General features: G+C 47.3%; 1 protein-coding gene across 1 annotated transcript in view; it reads right to left on the reverse strand.

Moving 5' to 3' along the window:
• TLL2 (tolloid like 2) overlaps window positions 1-19724 on the reverse strand; it is a 143966-nt gene that overhangs the window by 70953 nt on the left and 53289 nt on the right. Inside the window, exon 3 of the mRNA XM_066239987.1 lies at window positions 7753-7830. Within this exon, the coding sequence (XP_066096084.1) occupies window positions 7753-7830 (78 nt within the window). The remainder of the gene's footprint in view (window positions 1-7752; window positions 7831-19724) is intronic.

A 19724-nucleotide genomic window follows, 5' to 3' on the forward strand; every position in this document is an offset into this window, starting at 1 on the left:
CAGGAAATAAACTGGCAGTGAAAGCCGGTGGGCCGGGGGTCTTCCCTCAGATCTTTTCTCCTGCTTGGGCGGTCTCTTTTTCTGGAGTGGCAGAAGGGGGCAGGTTATGATTAAAGGCAAATCTGAGATGGACACAACTTGCCTTATCTTTAATTCAAACAAAACAAGAAGCACCCAAGCTGGGGCCTGACAGTGTCCTGGAGGGATGATCGGATGAGAAGGGTGAAGGAACAGGCTAGGACAGACTCTGCGCTGGGATCTCCTTCCCCTCAGGATTGCCCTGGATGCTGACAGTCCTGCTCATCTGGCTGTAATACACAGTGGAGGACCAGCGGTCTCCTTCCTCTCAGGATAGCCCTGGATGCTGACAGTCCTGCTCATCTGGCTGTAATACACAGTGGAGGACCAGCGGTCTCCTTCCTCTCAGGATAGCCCTGGATGCTGACAGACCTGCTCATCCGGCTGTGATACAGAGTGGAGGACCAGCGGTCTCCTTCCCCTCAGGATTGCCCTGGATGCTGACAGTCCTGCTCATCCGGCTGTAATACAGAGTGGAGGACCAGCGGTCTCCTTCCCCTCAGGATTGCCCTGGATGCTGACAGTCCTGCTCATCCGGCTGTAATACAGAGTGGAGGACCAGCGGTCTCCTTCCCCTCAGGATTGCCCTGGATGCTGACAGTCCTGCTCATCCGGCTGTAATACAGAGTGGAGGACCAGCGGTCTCCTTCCCCTCAGGATTGCCCTGGATGCTGACAGACCTGCTCATCCGGCTGTGATACAGAACGGAGGACCTTGCCTGACCTGTGGTGGCGCAGTGGATAAAGCGTTGACCTGAAATGCTGAGGTCGCCGGTTCAAAACCCTGGGCTTGCCTGGTCAGGGCACATGTGGGAGTTGATGCTTCCTGCTCCACCCTTCTCTCTCTCTCTCTCTCTCTCTCTCTCTCTCTCTCTCTCTCTCTCCTGTCTAAAAATGAATAAATAAAGTCTTAAAAAACAGAATGGAGGACCAGCGGTCTCCTTCCCCTCAGTATTGCCGTGGATGCTGACAGACCTGCTCATCCGGCTGTAATACAGAGTGGAGGACCAGCGGTCTCCTTCCCCTCAGGATTGCCCTGGATGCTGACAGCCCTGCTCATCTGGCTGTAATACAGAGTGGAGGACCAGCGGTCTCCTTCCCCTCAGGATCGCCCTGGATGCTGACAGCCCTGCTCATCCGGCTGTAATACAGAGTGGAGGACCAGCCTAGCCTTGACATTATCCTCTTCCCACAAACCAGGGTCATCTGAGGGGTTGCAGACTACAGACTTAGCCAGCTCTCGGGGTGTGGCACATGGTAGGTGGGGGAGCGCTGTAATCATCCTCCTTAAAAAACCCAAGAAGGTCCCTGGTGGTGGTGTGGGTACAGTGCACAACTTCACCAGAGGCAGAATTGTAATGGGCAGCAGCCGCCTTATTCCTTCCTGTCTCTTAATTGTGTTTCTGTGCAGCTGTTGAACAGCTGTGGGATCCCAGTCCAGAGGTGGATGATGAATATTATTTATTATTATTATTAAAGTGAGAGGTGGGGAGGCAGAGAGACAAACTCCTGTATGCTCTCCGACCTGGGTCCACCAGGCAAGCCCTCTACTAGGCGATGCTTTGCCCATCTGGGACCGCTGCTCCATTGCTCAGCAACTAAGCTATTTTAGTGCCTGAAGCATGACCATGGAACTATCCTCAGTGCCCAGGGTCAACTTGCTCAAACCATTCAAGCCATGGCTGCAGGAGAGGAAAAGAGAGAGAGAGAGAGAGAGAGAGAGAGAGAGAGAGAGAAGGGGTAAAGAAAGGGGTGGAGAAGCAGATGGTCACTTCTCCTGTGTATTCTGACTGAGAATCAAATCTTGGACATCCATACGTCAGGCCAATGCTCTAGCGCTGAGCCAACTGGCTAGGGCCAATGATAAACATTTAATGCTGGAGAATGTAATTCTTGGAGGTGGAGGGAAAGAAGTGGAAGTGCTACATTCATGAGTACCTTTTCCATAACACCTGGCTATGCATTATGCATAAACATTATTTTAATTCTCTCCAAATCTCCTATGAAGAGTCAGATAACTTATCCAAGGTCATAGCTACTAAGTGGCTGAGCTGGGTTGCAAATCCACGTGTGTTGGACTATCCAAGTTTATTTGGTTGGGGCATTTTACGCCCAATAAACTAATGAATATTAAAACTGACAATGTCGCCCTGGCCGATTGGCTCAGCAGTAGAGCGTCAGCCTGGCATGTGGGGGACCCGGGTTTGATTCCCGGCCAGGGCACACAGGAGAAGCGCCCATTTGCTTCTCCAACCCCCCCCTCCTTCCTCTCTGTCTCTCTCTTCCCCTCCCGCAGCCAAGGCTCCATTGGAGCAAAGATGGCCCGGGCTCTGGGGATGGCTCCTTGGCCTCTTCCCCAGCCGCTAGAGTGGCTCTGGTCGCGGCAGAGCAACGCCCCGGAGGGGCAGAGCATCACCCCCTGGTGGGCAGAGCGTCACCCCTGGTGGGCGTGCCGGGTGGATCCTGGTCGGGCGCACGCGGGAGTCTGTCTGACTGTCTCTCCCCATTTCCAGCTTCAGAAAAATACAAAAAAAAACAAACAAAAAAACTGACAATGTCTATTGCTGGTAAGCAGATGAGAGGCAGTGAGAGAAGGTGGCAGACGGTCTCCACAGGGATGAGAGGATGGCCACCAGCAAGTCTTCTCATCCCTGTGAGCTCCTGCCATTTCTCACGTGAGGGGTGGAATCTATTTTCTTCTCTCTGAACCTGGGCTGGACTTTGGCTTGTTGTGACCAACAGAATGTGGCAGAAGTAGCATATGGGGAGTTCTGAGTCTAGGCTTTACATCAACTGGTGGTTTCTGCTCCTCCCTCGAGGAAGCCAGCTGCAATGCTATAAGAAAAGTCTCCGGTTGGACAACTAAGTGGTGAAAGTCCACGTGGAGAAAGGAGCCACGTGGAGGCACACTGAATCACCAGGGATGTGACTAAAGCTTTTCTGGACCTCCTAGCCCAGCCCAGCCCAGCCCAGCTTCCAGCTGAACGTAGTCAAAGGTGTGACCCCAGCCAACATCAGCCGAAGAACCATACCACTGAGCCCAGTCAACCCACAGAATCACGAAAGATACCAAACCATTGTTTGAAATAACTAAATCTGCAATAGTTTTTATGAAACAGTAAATCACTTAAATTGGGAAGGAAAATTAGGTTTGGCATCTACCCCACTGCAATATAGTGACAACCCTCTGGTTTCATTCTCACACCCTGTGCTCCACTTTCACTACTAAAGTGCTGATCACCTGTGGCCAAAATGAAATGCCACTGCGTTTACCAGATGTCTGGGGAGCCTAAAAAGGCATAAGTCAAAATACAGCTTTTAAAGGGAGCCTCACACATGGTCCCAGAAACCAACTGTGTGACTGAGAAATTAATGTACATTTGTCAAATGGTGGGGGGGGGGGGGGAGTGTGGGAGCTGAGGAATCTGCTTCTCTCTAAAAGTCAAATTGTTAAGAGTGGGATCAGAAACCCAGGAAAACCAATTGGGCAAAGGACAGGAAAAGGTGAGTCACAGAAGTGCACACCCAAATCCCTGGCAAAGGCAGGAAAAGATGCTCAAGCTCACCAGCAGTCAGAGATATACAATGTAAATAATAATAAGGTATGTTTACAATATTGAAAATACTGATAATACCTAAAGTTAGAAAGAATATGGGGAAAGAGGCATAGTTTTAAGTTGCTATGGAAATGCAGATGGTTGCAGCTTTGTTTTTTTATGTCTATTTTGTGTGTGTGTGTGTGTTGCAGAGACAGAGAGAGTCAGAGAGTGGGACAGAGAAGGACAGACAGACAGTAAGGGAGAGAGATGAGAAACATCAATTCTTCATTGCGGTTCCTTAGTTGTCCATTGATTGATTTCTCACATGTGCCTTGACTGGGAGGCTACAGCAGAACGAGTAACCCCTTGCTCAAGCCAGCGACCTCGGGTCCAAGCTGGTGAGCCTTGCTCAACCCGATGAGCCCACGCTCAAGCTGGCGACCTCGTGGTCTCGAGCCTGGGTCCTCCGCATCCCAGTCCGATGCTCTATCCACTGCGCCACCGCCTGGTCAGGCTGGTTGCAGCTTTTGAAATATATTTTATTAGCATTGTCCATGATGGCAACAACTTGAAGTGAAGTGAATATTAACTAATAAAAAAAGAATTGAATAAATTATGGCCCATTAATACCAGTAACATTTTGCAACTATTTAAAAGAATAAATTGAAGTTATAACAAGTAGAGGGGTTTCCCATAAAATACTGATGAATGAGGAAAGCATGACACATAAAAAACATGTATCGAATAGGATCCCATTTTTTAAAAAATGACAAAGCCTATAGCTATAGATATGTTTACATGCGCATATGTGTGTACCCCTGCATAAATGGATACATGAACATATGTGCATGGAAAAAATAGAAGAGTGCATGCAAAGTCATTTGCATGCATTACTGGGAAAGGGGAAAGGGCTGATAGTAGAAAAAAAAGAAGGTAAGTAGGTGGCCAAATTAAAGGCAAAAGAAAAAAAAAGTATGTGGCTTTGTCATCACACTTACACATCTGTGTCAATTACATATATATGCATTTGTGTAAAATTATGTATGTGTATGTGTGAAATATAAAAGAACATTAAAGTGAAAACACACAATAAGGTAAATAATGATTTCTACTCCATCCCTACATAGGCATCCCTGAAATACAGAATTCTGACATTTCGAAATCATCCCTTTGGCTCTGTGTTAATTTTATGTAGAAGAAACATGGTTGCTGGCAGCAAGCCCGACTCCTGCCAAATGTAGGCAGCACAGAAGCCCAGCTGCCTTGCCCCCCCCCCTCAGGGCTTCTGAGCAGGAGAAACTTCTCCCAAAGTAAGACACCTTGCAATAGTCTCCCGGCTGGAAGCTCAGAACCTGGAGAGCACTCTATTGTCTGGGCATTGTTGTACAGAGGGAAGTGGTGGTACCTGCAGGCAGGTACCTGCTGGCAGGTGGCACTGTGCACAGACAGCCACAACCTGTCCCCTCCCCCAACAGCCCAAGGTTTCCCTCGTCTCTGCCCTCCCCCCCAACCCCCAGCTCAGCTTTGTCTTCCATCCTGGCCTCCCAGCCAACTTGTTCTATCAGACCCCAAGGTTCCCAAGCTTCCACATCCCTCCTCTCAGCCCTCGAGGGCTTCCACTCGCAGCCAGGCTCTAGAACAGGGGTCCCCAAACTACAGCCGGGCTGCATGCAGCCCCCCGAGGCCATTTATCCAGATGCATCCTGTGCTCCTGGAGTACTGTATGTGGCGGTGCTGCAAAGCACGGCGTCGCTCACATACAGTACTACTTCTGGTGACGCGGGACGCACGCGTCATGGCTCCGGAAGCGCGTCATATTGCTTGTTACGGCTAGTAGTGACAAATATGGAACCGGACATTGACCATCTCATTAGCCAAAAGCAGGCCCCTAGTTCCCATTGAAATACTGGTCAGTTTGTTGATTTAAATTTACTTGTTCTTGCCTGACCTGGTGGTGGCGCGTTGGATAGAGCATCGGACTGGGATGCAGAAGGACCCAGGTTCGAGACCCCGAGGTCGCCAGCTTGAGCGCAGGCTTATCTGGTTTGAGCGAGGCTCACCAGCTTGGACCCAAGGTCGCTGGCTCAAGCAAGGGGTTGCTCGGTCTGCTGAAGGCCCGCGGTCAAGGCACATATGAGAAAGCAATCAATGAACAACTAAGGTGTTGCAACGTGTAATGAAAAACTAATGATTGATGCTTCCCATCTCTCTCCGTTCCTGTCTGTCTGTCCCTCTCTCTGACTCACTCTCTGTCTCTATAAAATAAATAAATTTACTTGTTCTTTATTTTAAATATTGTATTTGTTCCTGTTTTGTTTTTTACTTTAAAATAAGATATGTGCAGTGTGCATAGGGATTTGTTCATAGTTTTTTTTATAGTCCGGCCCTCCAACGGTCTGAGGGACAGTGAAGTGGCCCCCTGTGTAAAAAGTTTGGGGACCCCTGGTCTAGAAGAAGGTTAAGTACAAGCTGCAGAGTTTAACCCAGTGGTTCTCAAAGTGTGCGCAGGGCACACTGGTGTACCCTAGAAGATTTCCAGGTGTGCTCTACGGTATTCCAGAGAAATATGTGCCTGTTGGGGACCAAAAAACCAACAGGGTTTTTGGAGTTTAGATTTTGGGGGGACAGAGGTGTGGGGAATTGGCTATAAGCTGACAGTCAGCCCAACCCCCCACCTCACTGATTAGGTTGCAAAAGGCTATTAAGCTGTGGTACTGGATTGTTTACACTACCCCCCATGTTCCCCGGAAAGACTGGAGGCAAGTTTCTTCTATCCTTTATTTGGTGTAAAGTTACGGAAATACCGCTCTTTTTGTTAACAGATCATTATTATATTTATTATTAACACATCATTATATTATTTTTAGATAAATACACCCTAATAAAATGGATAGATTTCTCAAAAAGAAGCGTGATATTGAAGAATCCGATTTTGGAAGTGAGCAAAAGTTAAGTGTAAATAAAATAGGACTTGAAGACTGATGGGCAGAATTTAATTTATAGCATTTTCCACCACTTAACACTGAACAATATGATTGGATTAGAAACCCATTCATGGAAGTGTCAAGTGAATTTGGTTTAACATTAACAGAAGAAGAACTGGCAGCTATATCCACTGATCGTGGATTGATGATTAAACAATAAGGAAATGTGTCTTGAAGCCTTTTGGATTTCTGTAAAAGAAGAATATGTGGCAATATCTAAAAAAGCTTTGAACATTTTATTACAATTTTCAACATGCTATTTATATGAATTAGGATTTTCTACTCTCAACACAAGAGTAAAAAGAGAGGAATTCTTCAATGTATTGATGAGGAAATGAGAGTTTGTCTTTCAAATATATGCCCAAACATTGAAGAAATCGCTAGGACACATCAGGCTCATGTTTCTCATAAACACAAGAATGAAAAAATATAATTCTTGCTGGGACCTGCTGAATTTACTAAATCTTACTAAGAATGTATCTATATAAATAAAAAGATAACTTTTTTGACATTTTTAACCCCTCTTTTTTATGAATTCTAAAAAGCATAACAAAAAATATAACACAAAAATGTTTTTTAATGTCAGAATAAATTTAATTTTGTCGTATTTATTTCATTTAATTACCATAAAAACACGCTTGGACTTCATGTTTTTTTAATATTTGACTTAATTATTATAACATATTTCTCAGAAATCTGTATATTGTGTGCCTACATTATTTGTACTATTTTAAATGCGCCCCGACTTCAAACAGTTTCAGAGCCACGGGCTTAACCGAACACTAGTCTCTGAGAACTGAAAGCTGCCCTTCTTTCCCCTTCTCTGGCAGCGAGCCCACCCCACTCAACAAAAGGACTCACTCCCTCACGCCCACAGACTTTAGTCCACTAAGATAAAAGGTGTAATAAGAGGGTCCCAATCCCAAAGCCACGGGGTGGGGCACAGGGAAGGAAGAGTGACTGCTTAGTGGGTATGGAGTCCCCTTTGTTGAGAACAATCTGGATCTAGTCAGTGCTGACGGCTGTGCAACCCAGTGAACGCATGCAATGCCACTAAACTGGACACATTAAAATGGCCAATTTTATGTCATGTGAAATTTACCACAGTTTTTTTTTTTAAAGCCCTCAAAGGCCTGGTGGGGCCTCAGTTACCCTTTCTGGCTTCCTCGCTGCTGGCATTCGTGGCTGTAGCATTCGACCAGCTCTTGGCCGACTGTTCTTCAAGTCCACCTGCAGGAAGGAAGAGGGAAGGGAACGTGAGCACGTGTCGGCCTCTCTGCACCAGCACCCAGAGGTGCAGGGACAACCAGGCATGGGGGGGGGTGATCAGAGCCCCCGGCGAGCAGTAGAGATTGTTCAGCAGAAGTTTATTGTACCTACCATATGCTGGGACCTGGTCTAGATGCTAGGGCAGAAAAGAACCTGCTTTTTTTTTTTTTTTTTTTTTTTTATATTTATTAAGATGGAAACAGGGAGAGACAGTCAGACAGACTCCCGCATGCGCCCGACCGGGATCCACCCGGCACGCCCACCAGGGGGCGACGCTCTGCCCACCAGGGGGCGATGCTCTGCCCATCCTGGGCGTCGCCATGTTGCGACCAGAGCCACTCTAGCACCTGGGGCGGAGGCCACAGAGCCATCCCCAGCGCCCGGGCCATCTTTGCTCCAATGGAGCCTTGGCTGCGGGAGGGGAAGAGAGAGACAGAGAGGAAGGCGCGGCGGAGGGGTGGAAAAGCAAATGGGCGCTTCTCCTGTGTGCCCTGGCCGGGAATCGAACCCGGGTCCTCCGCACGCTAGGCCAACGCTCTACCGCTGAGCCAACCGGCCAGGGCCAAGAACCTGCTTTTTTATACTCACATACATAATTCACAAGTTATAAAACTATCACTCTTCTTGATCAGCTCAAGGGCACCTGCAGTCAAATATACTAATAGGCCAATCCCAACGATCAGCACCCTCACTCCCCACCTTGATAAGAAAGCCCACAGGCAGACAGGACATGGTCCTCGGAGTCCCCCTGCCGTGGAGGCACAGAGATGTCATCCGTGCTGCCTTGGCTTAAATAGGCATTATGGTTTCCTTTCTGGGGTGAGTCTCCTTTCAGAACCTGTTTACTTTGTAAATCAGACTCTCTAGACAATGCCTCGGTCATGGACAGTGATGCTTAAATTGGGTAGCTAGTAGCCATGATCTATAAGCCAGTTCACACCTATCCCCACCAGGAACATGGTCAATCACCAATTCTTTTTTTTTTTTTTTTGTATTTTTCTGAAACTAGAAACGGGGAGAGACAGTCAGACAGACTCCCTCATGCGCCCGACCGGGATCCACCCGGCACGCCCACCAGGGGCGGGATGCTCTGCCCACCAGGGGGTGATGCTCTGCCCCTCCGGGGCCTCGCTCTGCCGCGACCAGAGCCACTCTAGCGCCTGGGGCAGAGGCCAAGGAGCCATCCCCAGCGCCCGGGCCATCTTTGCTCCAATGGAGCCTTGGCTGCGGGAGGGGAAGAGAGAGACAGAGAGGAAGGGGGGGAGGTAGAGAAGCAAATGGGCGCTTCTCCTATGTGCCCTGGCCGGGAATCAAACCCAGGTCCCCCGCACGCCAGGCCGACGCTCTACCGCTGAGCCAACCGGCCAGGGCTTCAATCACCAATTCTTACTAGACCCACTGTGAGTCAGGTACAGTTCCAGCACTAGGGATCCAGCAGTGAACAAGACAGACAAGTGAGTATATTCTAAATGGCTGGACAATAAAGAAAAGAAAAATAAGATCATTGCATATTCAGAAAATGCTCTGCAGATCCAATCCAATAAGTGGTAGACGGTGACTGGAGCAGCTGCCTAGAAGGTGGTCAGAAAAGACCTTCCAGGGAGGAGGCACACAGAGCTCTGGTCAGTACAACCCCAGCAGAAGGCAGGATGGGAAAGAACCGAGATCAGGAGCAAGCTGGCCCTGTGGAGGCGTCGATCATGGTGGCCAAAGGGAGAGGGTTTAAAGCAGAAGAAGGACAGAGGGATGTGTTTTTATTTGTTTTACCAAGATCTCCCTGGCAGGCAAAAGCGAAAGCCAGGAGATCAGTTAGGAGCCTTGTGAAGGCTCAGAGGAGAGACAGCAGTGGTATGGGCTGGGCAGCACAATGGACATGCTGGGGACCTGTCACATTCAAGACAGAGTTGGAGGCAGAGCAACAAGAGAAGCTGGTGGGATTCAGAAAGGCCACCAGGGGCTCCTATATTTGCAGTTTGAGCAACTGGGTAGGTAGTGACACCAGGAAGCATATTTGAGGACAGTGCCTGTGTCCATGAGAGACTATTATACATAGGAATCCACACCACAGTAACTATAGGACAATCTGTGTACTGATGCAAAATTATTTCTGCTTTTGTTTAGAAATTTACCGCTTATAAAGCAGTTTCCCCACATCCCCTCTGACCCTGAGTAGAATACTCAGTGGCAGACAGAGTGTCATCCCATCTTACAGAAGAGAAAACAGACACAAAATGATTATCCTAGGGTTGCCCAGCCCATCATGGAAGCTGAGGGCTCAGGACAGCCTCCTCGTCAGAGCCCTCTGATCTTTCCCTGTGCCACACAGCTAGGAAGGGTCCCAAACACGGAACACCAGGGTCTGGCCGCAGACGAGTCCTGGAGACAGCCCTGTGGTCCCACATCCCGGCTCCACAGACAGACTACCTCTTCCCCTCTTGGGACTCCGACGCTGGCGGCGGACCAGGCGCATGCTGACATTTTTGTATGCCTTCATCCTGCTCTTTCCGATGCCTTTCTGGCCAACTCGGAATCCACTCACACACTCCCTGCAGCTGCCGGGGCGTCCACTGCCAGCTCCTGGCCTTCTGGGTATTCTTCCCTTGCAGTATCATTTCCTCTCAGGCGAAAGGTCAGGGGAAATCCTGGTGGTATGAAAATCGCTGGCCAGCAGAGGAATATGCCATGTACAGAGTGGAGGAGAGTCCAAGGCCAAGGCTCTGGGACTAGCTTCGTTTTTCCTCCACTGTGTGACTGTGGATAGACCTTGGGTGTTAGTATTTTCCATCTGTCAAATGGGCTGCTGCGAGGACCAAATGAGGTCATGGGTTTGTTTAGGAACTCACTCATTCAACAAATATTTATCTAGCACCTGCGACATCCCAGATGCTGTTTCTGCTGCACAGGATATGACACTGAACAAAGCCTACCCTGACCTCATGGAAATTATATTCTGATGGAGGATAGGGGAGAAAATGATAAACAAATAGGCAACTCCATATCCAAGTCGGTTGTTAATAAGCACTATGAAGAAAATAAATGAGGTTGAGCGAAACAGTGAACGCTAGGCAAGAAAAGCAGAAGCCTGAAGAAAGTGAGGGAGAGAGTCTGCAGCTATCTGAAAGCATTCCAGACCCAGGGAATAGTAGGTGCAAAGGTCCTGGGGTGGGAGTATACTTGGCAGGAGAGAAGAGGGTCTGACTGGAATAAAATGAATGAGGGAGAGGGTAGCAGGCAGCGAGGCCAGTGGGCAGGGGAGGGTCTGGAGAGTCAGCTCATGTGCAGCTTTGAAGGCCATTTTCAGGATTTGAAATTTTTTTTTTTTTTTTTCTGAAGCTGGAAATGGGGAGAGACAGCCAGACAGACTCCCGCATGCGCCCGACCGGGATCCACCCGGCACACCCACCAGGGGCGACACTCTGCCCACCAGGGGGCGATGCTCCGCCCCTCCGGGGTGTCGCTCTACCATGACCAGAGCCACTCTAGCGCCTGGGGCAGAGGCCAAGGAGCCATCCCCAGCGCGCCCGGGGCCATCTTTGCTCCAATGGAGCCTTGGCCGTGGGAGGGGAAGAGAGAGACAGAGAGGAAGGAGGAGGTGGGGGTGGAGAAGCAAATGGGCACCTCTCCTATGCGCCCTGGCCGGGAATCGAACCCAGGTCCCCCGCACGCCAGGCCGATGCTCTACCGCTGAGCCAACCGGCCAGGGCCAGGATTTGAATTTTTATTTTGAAAGCCCTAGATGGGAACCAGAGGACACAAAAGAGCTTTGTAATTGCAGCTTTGAATATGACCCAGGTTGCAGTAGTGGGTAGGAGAAAGACACAGGAGCTAGGATTTGAAAGGAGATTCCATATAGCACGCCCAGCCTGGAAGATTGGTAAGTTTAAACCCGCTTGGCTCCTGCACAAGGGCTGGGGAAACAAAAGAAATAGACCTGTAAGTACACCTGGGCACAGACTGTCCCAGGTTAGCTGGAGGCTTTGGTTGAGGAGCGAAGGCTGAGGAGGCTGGGAACCAAGCACCCCTGAAGCAGGGGGAGGTGCGAGCGGGTTGATTCCCTTCACCTCTTGGTGCTTGGGGTTCTCAAGCTCCGGAGTTGGGGGTGAATGGGTGCCCTCCGGTAGATGGTAGATGGGGCAGGGAAAGAGCAAGTGTTCACTAAGTGCCAAATATGGTGCTGGCTATGCACTGAGAACAATGCTAAATGCTTTCCTGGCTTTACATGTTATAATTCTAGCCTCACAAAGACCCGGTGAAACAAGGGCCACAAATATTCCCATTTTACAGATGAAGAAACAAGTCTCCAAGAGGTGAAGTGACTGTTAGTAGTGGTAACAACCAGAGGTGGATCCTGTCTGACCCCCAAACCCATGCTCCCTCCGCTCAGCCTCAGACCCAAAACGGTCAGGAGAACAAGGGGTGCCTTGGAGAGGCTGGTGATTCACGAGGGATGCAGGGCATCTTCCAGGTCTGTGGGAGGATGTCCAAAGTCAACGACGAGGCTGAGGTCCTGGCAGTCAGCAACACAGATCCCTTCTTTGTCATCCTTAACAGCAAGAGACTGAAGGCTCTGTATTCTTAGAAGAGTTTTCTCAGAAGCTCAAATCTCATGCTTCCAGTACAGCTGAGCCTGGGATCTACCTGGAATTAATGTGGTTTGGCCACTCCTCTTATGAAAAACCCTGGCAAGCCTCCCCACTGCGCCTGGGATGAGTTCCAACTCCTACCATAACTGATGAGGTCCCTGTGATACAGCCCCACTGGCCTCCCTCACTTGGTGCTTCGGGGCTTCCTGCCATTCTCCCCACTCCCCTGCTGTGCTCTGAATGTGCTACTTACAGCACTTGGACTTCCACTTCCTTCTTATTGATGCACTTGCCTCAGCCACACCCACCTCTTCACCTGGCCAAAATCTGCTGGTCCTTCGAGTGTCAGTCTGAACACCACTTCCTCTGGGAAGCTGTCTCATTGCTCCTCTCAGGTTAGAGGGGCTCCTCTGTGCCCCCACAGCCCCCTGGACTTACATCCCGAGTCATAAGGTAGTGTGATTTCCTGTTTACTCAGCTGGGAGCCTGGTTTCTAGGTTTTAGCATTTTGAAGAAAGGGATTTTATCTTGCCCCAAAATGAACAGCCAACATTGTGCCTAGCACAGAGCCGTCACTCAATAAAATAAATGTATAAATGGATGGATGGATGGATGGATGGATGGATGGATGGATGGATGGACGGACAGGCAGATAAACAGATGGAGGAGTGGACGAATTAGGTAGACAGTGCTTGAAAAGAGAACTCGATCATTTCCAATTCAGCCTAACTGATGGGAAAATTTGTTTTTATCAGCTTCGGAGGGAGGAATGCAGATATTCTTGCAGCAATGGTTCTAAATCTTGGCTGCACCTGGGAAGCTCTTTAGAAAAATACTGATGCTTGGGTCCCACCTCTAGAGGTTCTTGTCTAAATGTGGGGCCTGGCCTGAGCCTTGGGATTTTTTAAAGCTCCCCACGTGGCTCCAAAATGCAGCCAAGATTGAGAGTCAATATTCAGAGAATCCAGTAAGAGGAAGCCCCATCTCAGGATATGTTGTTACAACCGACCTATCTCCTTCCAAGCTCACCAGGAATGGAAGATGTGGGGCTGGAGACAGACATCAAACACTAAAAGTTTCGCAGGTCTCAATTGGTGGAAAGTATTGCTCTGTTTCACTAGAAACTGGCAAATGGGTAAGACAGGTGTGACTGTGGCTAACACTGCAGGAACAGGCACACAGAATAAGGAAGGGAGAAACACAGCCTGATGCAGACAAAGATCGGGCAGTAGGGGAGGCACTTGGGGTGTGGGATATACTTTTCTCTAGGTATGATTTCAAGACAAAAATATTTGAAAAAAAATACATATATATATCCTTCTATTTGATCTTTGGTTAATTACTTCTTCAGTGAGAGGATATGCAAAGATCTGGTAGATTTCATTAGTCACAGGGGTTTATTCAAACGTCTCCTTTGCATAAGAAATCCAGGCTTACAGCTGGTCTCTGGGAAAGAATGCCCTCCGGGCCTTGAAAAGAGAGCTCAGGGCCCGTTCAGGCTCTAGCTGAAATACAGCAGAGGTCAGCGGCCCGTGATGCCCGGGGGCCAGCCTGAGATGTTTCTATCCAGCATTTGCAATTCAATCCCACCGTTTCCTTTATGGAACAATTCACTAAATTCAGAGTTGTTCTTTTTTCTAATTCACCATATAATTCACCTCCCAAATTCAATTAAGAAGCAATCTGTTAGCAACTTTGGGAGCAAGCTGCTTTTCTTTGGGAAAGCCCAATTTTCTTCCGCTCCCAACAAAAAAAGTGGCTTAATTATATGCATCAGATAAGACACTGATGTACACACAACGCCCCTCCACCATAATTAATGAAATATTAACTATGTATATCCAAAGACAGCAGAAAAGGACGGACTTTTCCAAAGTCCGAGAGGGGAGAGCCTTGTTCCATTGATCAATATTGTTCATATGAACAACAGAGACTATGAATTCATATTCTTAACTTGGTAATTAATAAACAAAACTTTATATTAATTATTCCCCCCATCCCTCATTCTTAGCGCCAAACATCACTAGGGTTTTAATTTTCTTAAATATAAGGTCTACCGGAAAGTTCTGTCCGTTTTTGGAATAAAACAAAATACAAATTTTTCTTACCGTCAATAAACTTTATTAAATATAATATTATTGCCATTATTATTAATGATTTCTTGCCAGTGTGAGGGCAATTTGTATATCCCATTTTTGAAAAATGTTTTATCTTTTGATGCGAAAAATTGGACCAGTACTTGTTTGATATCTTCTTCATTTTTGAATTTTTTGCCCTTCAAAAAATTTTGTAAGGACAAAAACAAGTGATAGTCAGAGGGTGCTAAGTCCAGGGAATATGGTGGATGCAACAGACATGCTTCTGTAGCATTTCTTCCTTGTTGAAGAAATTCGTAAAAATTACAGTGGCGTAAATGAACTTTATCAGTAGCCATGGGTACACTATGGCTTCACACATAAGACTAACGTGAATCAACTTTGTTTTAGTTAATTTGCTACGTCAGTATGTATACATTAAGTGATAAAAATAGAGAGGCACTCACACACACGCCAAATAAACATGTGCTTATGTGTTGAAACTTGTGATAGAAACGGACAGAACTTTCTGGTAGACCTATACAAGAATAACTACCATTTTAAGTGCTGATTATTTGCAAGTACATGCATGTTGCCAACTTAGTCCTCATACCACCCCTCTCCAGTGGCTGTGTTCCTATTTTATTTATTTATTTATTTATTTATTTTATTATTATTATTATTTTTTGTATTTTTCTGAAGCTGGAAACGGGGAGAGACAGTCAGACAGACTCCTGCATGCGCCCGACCGGGATCCACCCGGCATGCTCACCAGGGGCGATGCTCTGCCCGCCAGGGGGCGATGCTCTGCCCCTCTGGGGCGTAGCTCTGCCGCGACCAGAGCCACTCTAGCACCTGGGGCAGAGACCAAGGAGCCATCCCCAGTGCCCGAGCCATCCCCAGTGCCCGGGCCATCTTTGCTCCAATGGAGCCTTGGCTGCGGGAGGGGAAGAGAGAGACAGAGAGGAAGGAGGGAGGGTGGAGAAGCAAATGGGCGCTTCTTCTATGTGCCCTGGCCGGGAATCGAACCCGGGTCCTCCGCACGCCAGGCCGACGCTCTACTGCTAGGCGAACCGGCCAGGGCTGTGTTCCCATTTTAAATGCAAGGTAACTGAGGCTTACAGCAGTTAAGATATCACTGGGAACACACAGTCTTTGGGTGGAGAGATTCTTTCCCAATCCGTCTGGTGTCAAAGCATACATCTCATGCTGAAGGAACCCTGCCAGGATCATCTTCGCTCTCATGTTCGTGGAATGAAAGATGACTTGAGTGGGGCCATATTAAAATATGGCCAGAGTAGCCATTTCAGAGGAACTGCCCCACACATCTTGTTTTATCTTCCACACTAGACACAACTGCCAACATTCCAAATAGTCAGTAACAACGAGAATATCCTGTTTGTGAGGACTAATGAAGCTGGACTTCCCCAATGACTGAATCGCTAACCAATCAATGAAAGTACAAATCTCGCCTTTTGCCTGGTGACCGAACCTCAAGCCAGTCCATGAAGTACAAATCTAATCTCACCTCATCCAGAACCAATGAACTCTTCTTCTTCAATGCAGCTTCCCTCATCCTCCTTCCCTTTCCCATGAGAGACCTGAGCCCCTCTCACCTGTTTTGGGGGAACGCTATTTGGGTTTTTGCCTGAATGTGTTTTTCACAAATTGCAATTCTTTGATCTCAAATAAACACTTATTTGTTGCTTCTCATTCTGACTTTTTTATTTTTAGGTTAATATTGACTTTTTATTTATTTTTACTTTTTTTCTTCTTTTCCAACTGAGAGGATGGGAGATAGCGAGACTCCCACATGTGCCCCACCCAGATCCACCCAGCAACCCCTGGGGCCAACACTCTGCCCACCTGAGATCATGCTTGCAACCAAGCTATTTTTAGTGCTTGAGGCAGAGACTCCAGGGAGCCATCCTCAGCATCTGGGGCTGATGCACTTGAACCAACTGAGCCATGGCTGTGGGAGAGGAAGAGAAAGAAGAGGGAGGGGGAGGGGTAGATAAACCAATGGTTGCCTCTCCTGTGTGCACTGGCCGGGAATTGAACCTGGGACATCCACATGCCAGGCTGATACTCTGCCACTAAGCCAACAGGCTAGCCAACACTGACTTTTTAATACATGTGTTTACAACTGACCCATGAGAGTTAATAAATCTAGCAAGAAAGTGCTTTGCTTTACTCTATGGAAAAGAAAAAGTAATCTCCTGTAAAGATCCTAAATATTGCTTTATTACTGGTCCATTCATTCAGTAAATCCTTGGTTAAGTGACTGCTTGAGGCAGCACTGTGCTGGATTCCTGAAGGCAGGGACAGGCAGAGCTTACCTTCACAGTATACTTCGTGGTACTAGTGTACCGGGTGGAAGTCAACAATGAACAAGTCATTGCATGGGGGATTAAGCCTCTGTAGATACTAAAACAAAGCTTTGGAAAGAGCAATGACACAAAAGGAGCCCAAGGCTCTCTGTGTAGACAACATTTGAGCCAAGACCTAAATGATGAAAGAAAGGTATCCGTTTGGGGACAGTATTCCAGCAAAAAAATAAAAATAAAGAAAGAAAAAAAAAGTGGGAGGGTTAAGCAAGTAAAAAAGATTCTGATAGGCTGGAAGTGGGGGGCTGCGAGCCACACCAGCTCCTGCAGTCTAAGCCTTACAACTGCGCCTTAGGCGGTCTCAGTTTGTCCTGCCTTTTGGTCATATGCAAATGTACAGCCACCTCATGAATAAGTCATATTATTCCTCTTTGACAGAAGATAAAACTGAAGCTCATGCCTGACCTGTGGTGGCGCAGTGGATAAAGCATCGACCTGGAAATGCTGAGGTCACCGGTTCGAAACCCTGGGCTTGCCTGGTCAAGGCACATATGGGAGTTGATGCTTCCAGCTCCTCCCCCCTGTCTCTCTCTCCTCTCTCTCTCTCTCTCCTCTCTAAAATGAATAAATAAAAAATAAAAATAAAAAATAAAAAAACTGAAGCTCATGAGTAAGTTCTTCAATGTCATCCAGCTGGTAAGTGACTGAACTTGGATTCCAAGGTGGGCCCTTCTGACTCTAGAATCCATGCTCATAACCCCTGTTCCTCAGCCCTGTGCAGATATGGTCTGAGCAAGCATTCTAGGCAAGGCAAATGAATGAAACATCTGTAGACCTCAGAAAACTGCAGGCCACACTGGCTTAGCTGAAGTTTTAATTATTCATTAGGGGAAAAAAATGACAAAGCCCATTTAAAAGATTGATTCAGGAATGAACTATACAACCACAATGATAACATCGTGTAATCCTAAGTAATTTGGTGCCAAGCAATTTTTAAATATATGCCAAATTTCAAATGCTACAGAAAGGAAAAGGAAATGAGTTAAAAGATTATTGCCAATTTTTGTCAATGAAGTGATTTAACATTGGCGAGTATATAACAAAATGGGGATTCTTGTACAGGGCTGGTGGAGGAGCAATATAAATTGACATTTTATGAGGTAATTTAACAAAATGTATCAAAGGCTTTTAAAACAGGCAATATGATTTGGAACCAAGAATATGACTTCTGGATTTTGGTACTAAAAAACTGATTGATAGTAAGGACAACGGATGTACTTCTCACCGTTTTTTTTTTTGTTTTGTTTTTTTTCTGAAGCTGGAAGCGGGGAGAGACAGACAGACTCCCGCATGCGCCCGACCGGGATCCACCCGGCATGCCCACCAGGGGCGACGCTCTGCCCACCAGGGGGCGATGCTCTGCCCCTCCAGGGCGTCGCTCTGCTGTGACCAGAGCCACTCTAGCGCCTGGGGCAGAGGCCAAGGAGCCATCCCCAGCGCCCGGGCCATCTTTGCTCCAATGGAGCCTTGGCTGTGGGAGGGGAAGAGAGAGACAGAGAGGAAGGAGGGGGTGGGGGTAGAGAAGCAAATGGGCGCTTCTCCTATGTGCCCTGGCCGGGAATCGAACCCGGGTCCCCCGCACGCCAGGCCGACGCTCTACCGCTGAGCCAACCGGCCAGGGCCTTCTCACCGTTTTTAATAATAAAGACTAACCATGCCCAGTAGGGGAGTAGTAAAATGAATAATAATATAATGAAACACCTTGTAACCTTCTGAACTGTTTTAGAAGAAAACAGTTGCTAAATGAGAAACGTTCATATCATCATTAAATCAGAAAAAGGTTAGAAAGTAGTACCCAATATGATTCCAATAGACTCTAGTATAATTCCATTTTTTTTTTTAATTGATTTTAGAAAGAGTAAGGAAGGGAGAGAGAGGGCGAGAGAGAAACATTAATTTGTTGTTACACTTACTTATGCATTCACTGGTTGAGTTTTGTATGCGCCCTGACCAGGGAGGGATCAAACCCACAACCTCAGCATGTCGGAATGATGCTCTAACCAACTAAGCTACCTGGCCAGGGCATGATTCCACCTTTTAGAGAAAGCACATACAGAAATAAAAGGAAAAATGTTAGATGGAAGTATCCACAATGTCCATTGTGATTATCTCTGACTGATTTTTGGATGACTTATTTTCTTATATACTTTCTGAAATTTCCAAATTTTATTAAATATATAACTATAAAAAATCTGGAACTAAAAAGATCTTCAAAAAGAACTAGATTACGGTTTGCCTAAAAACGCGTGCTCTGCAGTTTGCAATGTCTGTATGCACGGGTACACACACAGAGACACACACACACACACACAGTTGCTAGGGAAACCTTTTTCCAGTGGGAAAGAAAATAGTTGTGTTTACACAGATGGGAAGTTGTGCTCCAATCTTTATTTTCTGATTTTCTATTCTGACAAGGGAAAGAAAAAAATAAGGAGTCCATACCTTGGCAAGATGGAACTCAAGAGAGTCGGTGAAAACCTTCTCTTCCTTTTCTCAGACAGTGTTGGGTGGGCCCTTCCGAGATCTGCCCTCCTTCTTCAGTCCCTAACTGGCTCATGGCTTTGTCCTGTACTGGCTGATGAGGACTCAGAATTTGCTCCTGCCCAGGCAGAAGGTCATGGAGGCTTTCTAATCATCAGATTTGAGCTCTCTTCCCAGAGCCTCCAGTCGGATATACATGTTGCTTGGTGGTGGACCCTTCATCCACTCTGAATTCCTGTGTCGCCACTTTTCTGGGTCCCTGATGGTGGTTTGAACTACACCAGATCTTGGGCTTAGGTATGCTCTTGGAGCACCTGTTGGTCACCTGG

Source organism: Saccopteryx bilineata, chromosome 7, assembly GCF_036850765.1.
Source record: "Saccopteryx bilineata isolate mSacBil1 chromosome 7, mSacBil1_pri_phased_curated, whole genome shotgun sequence".
NCBI lineage: Eukaryota > Metazoa > Chordata > Mammalia > Chiroptera > Emballonuridae > Saccopteryx > Saccopteryx bilineata.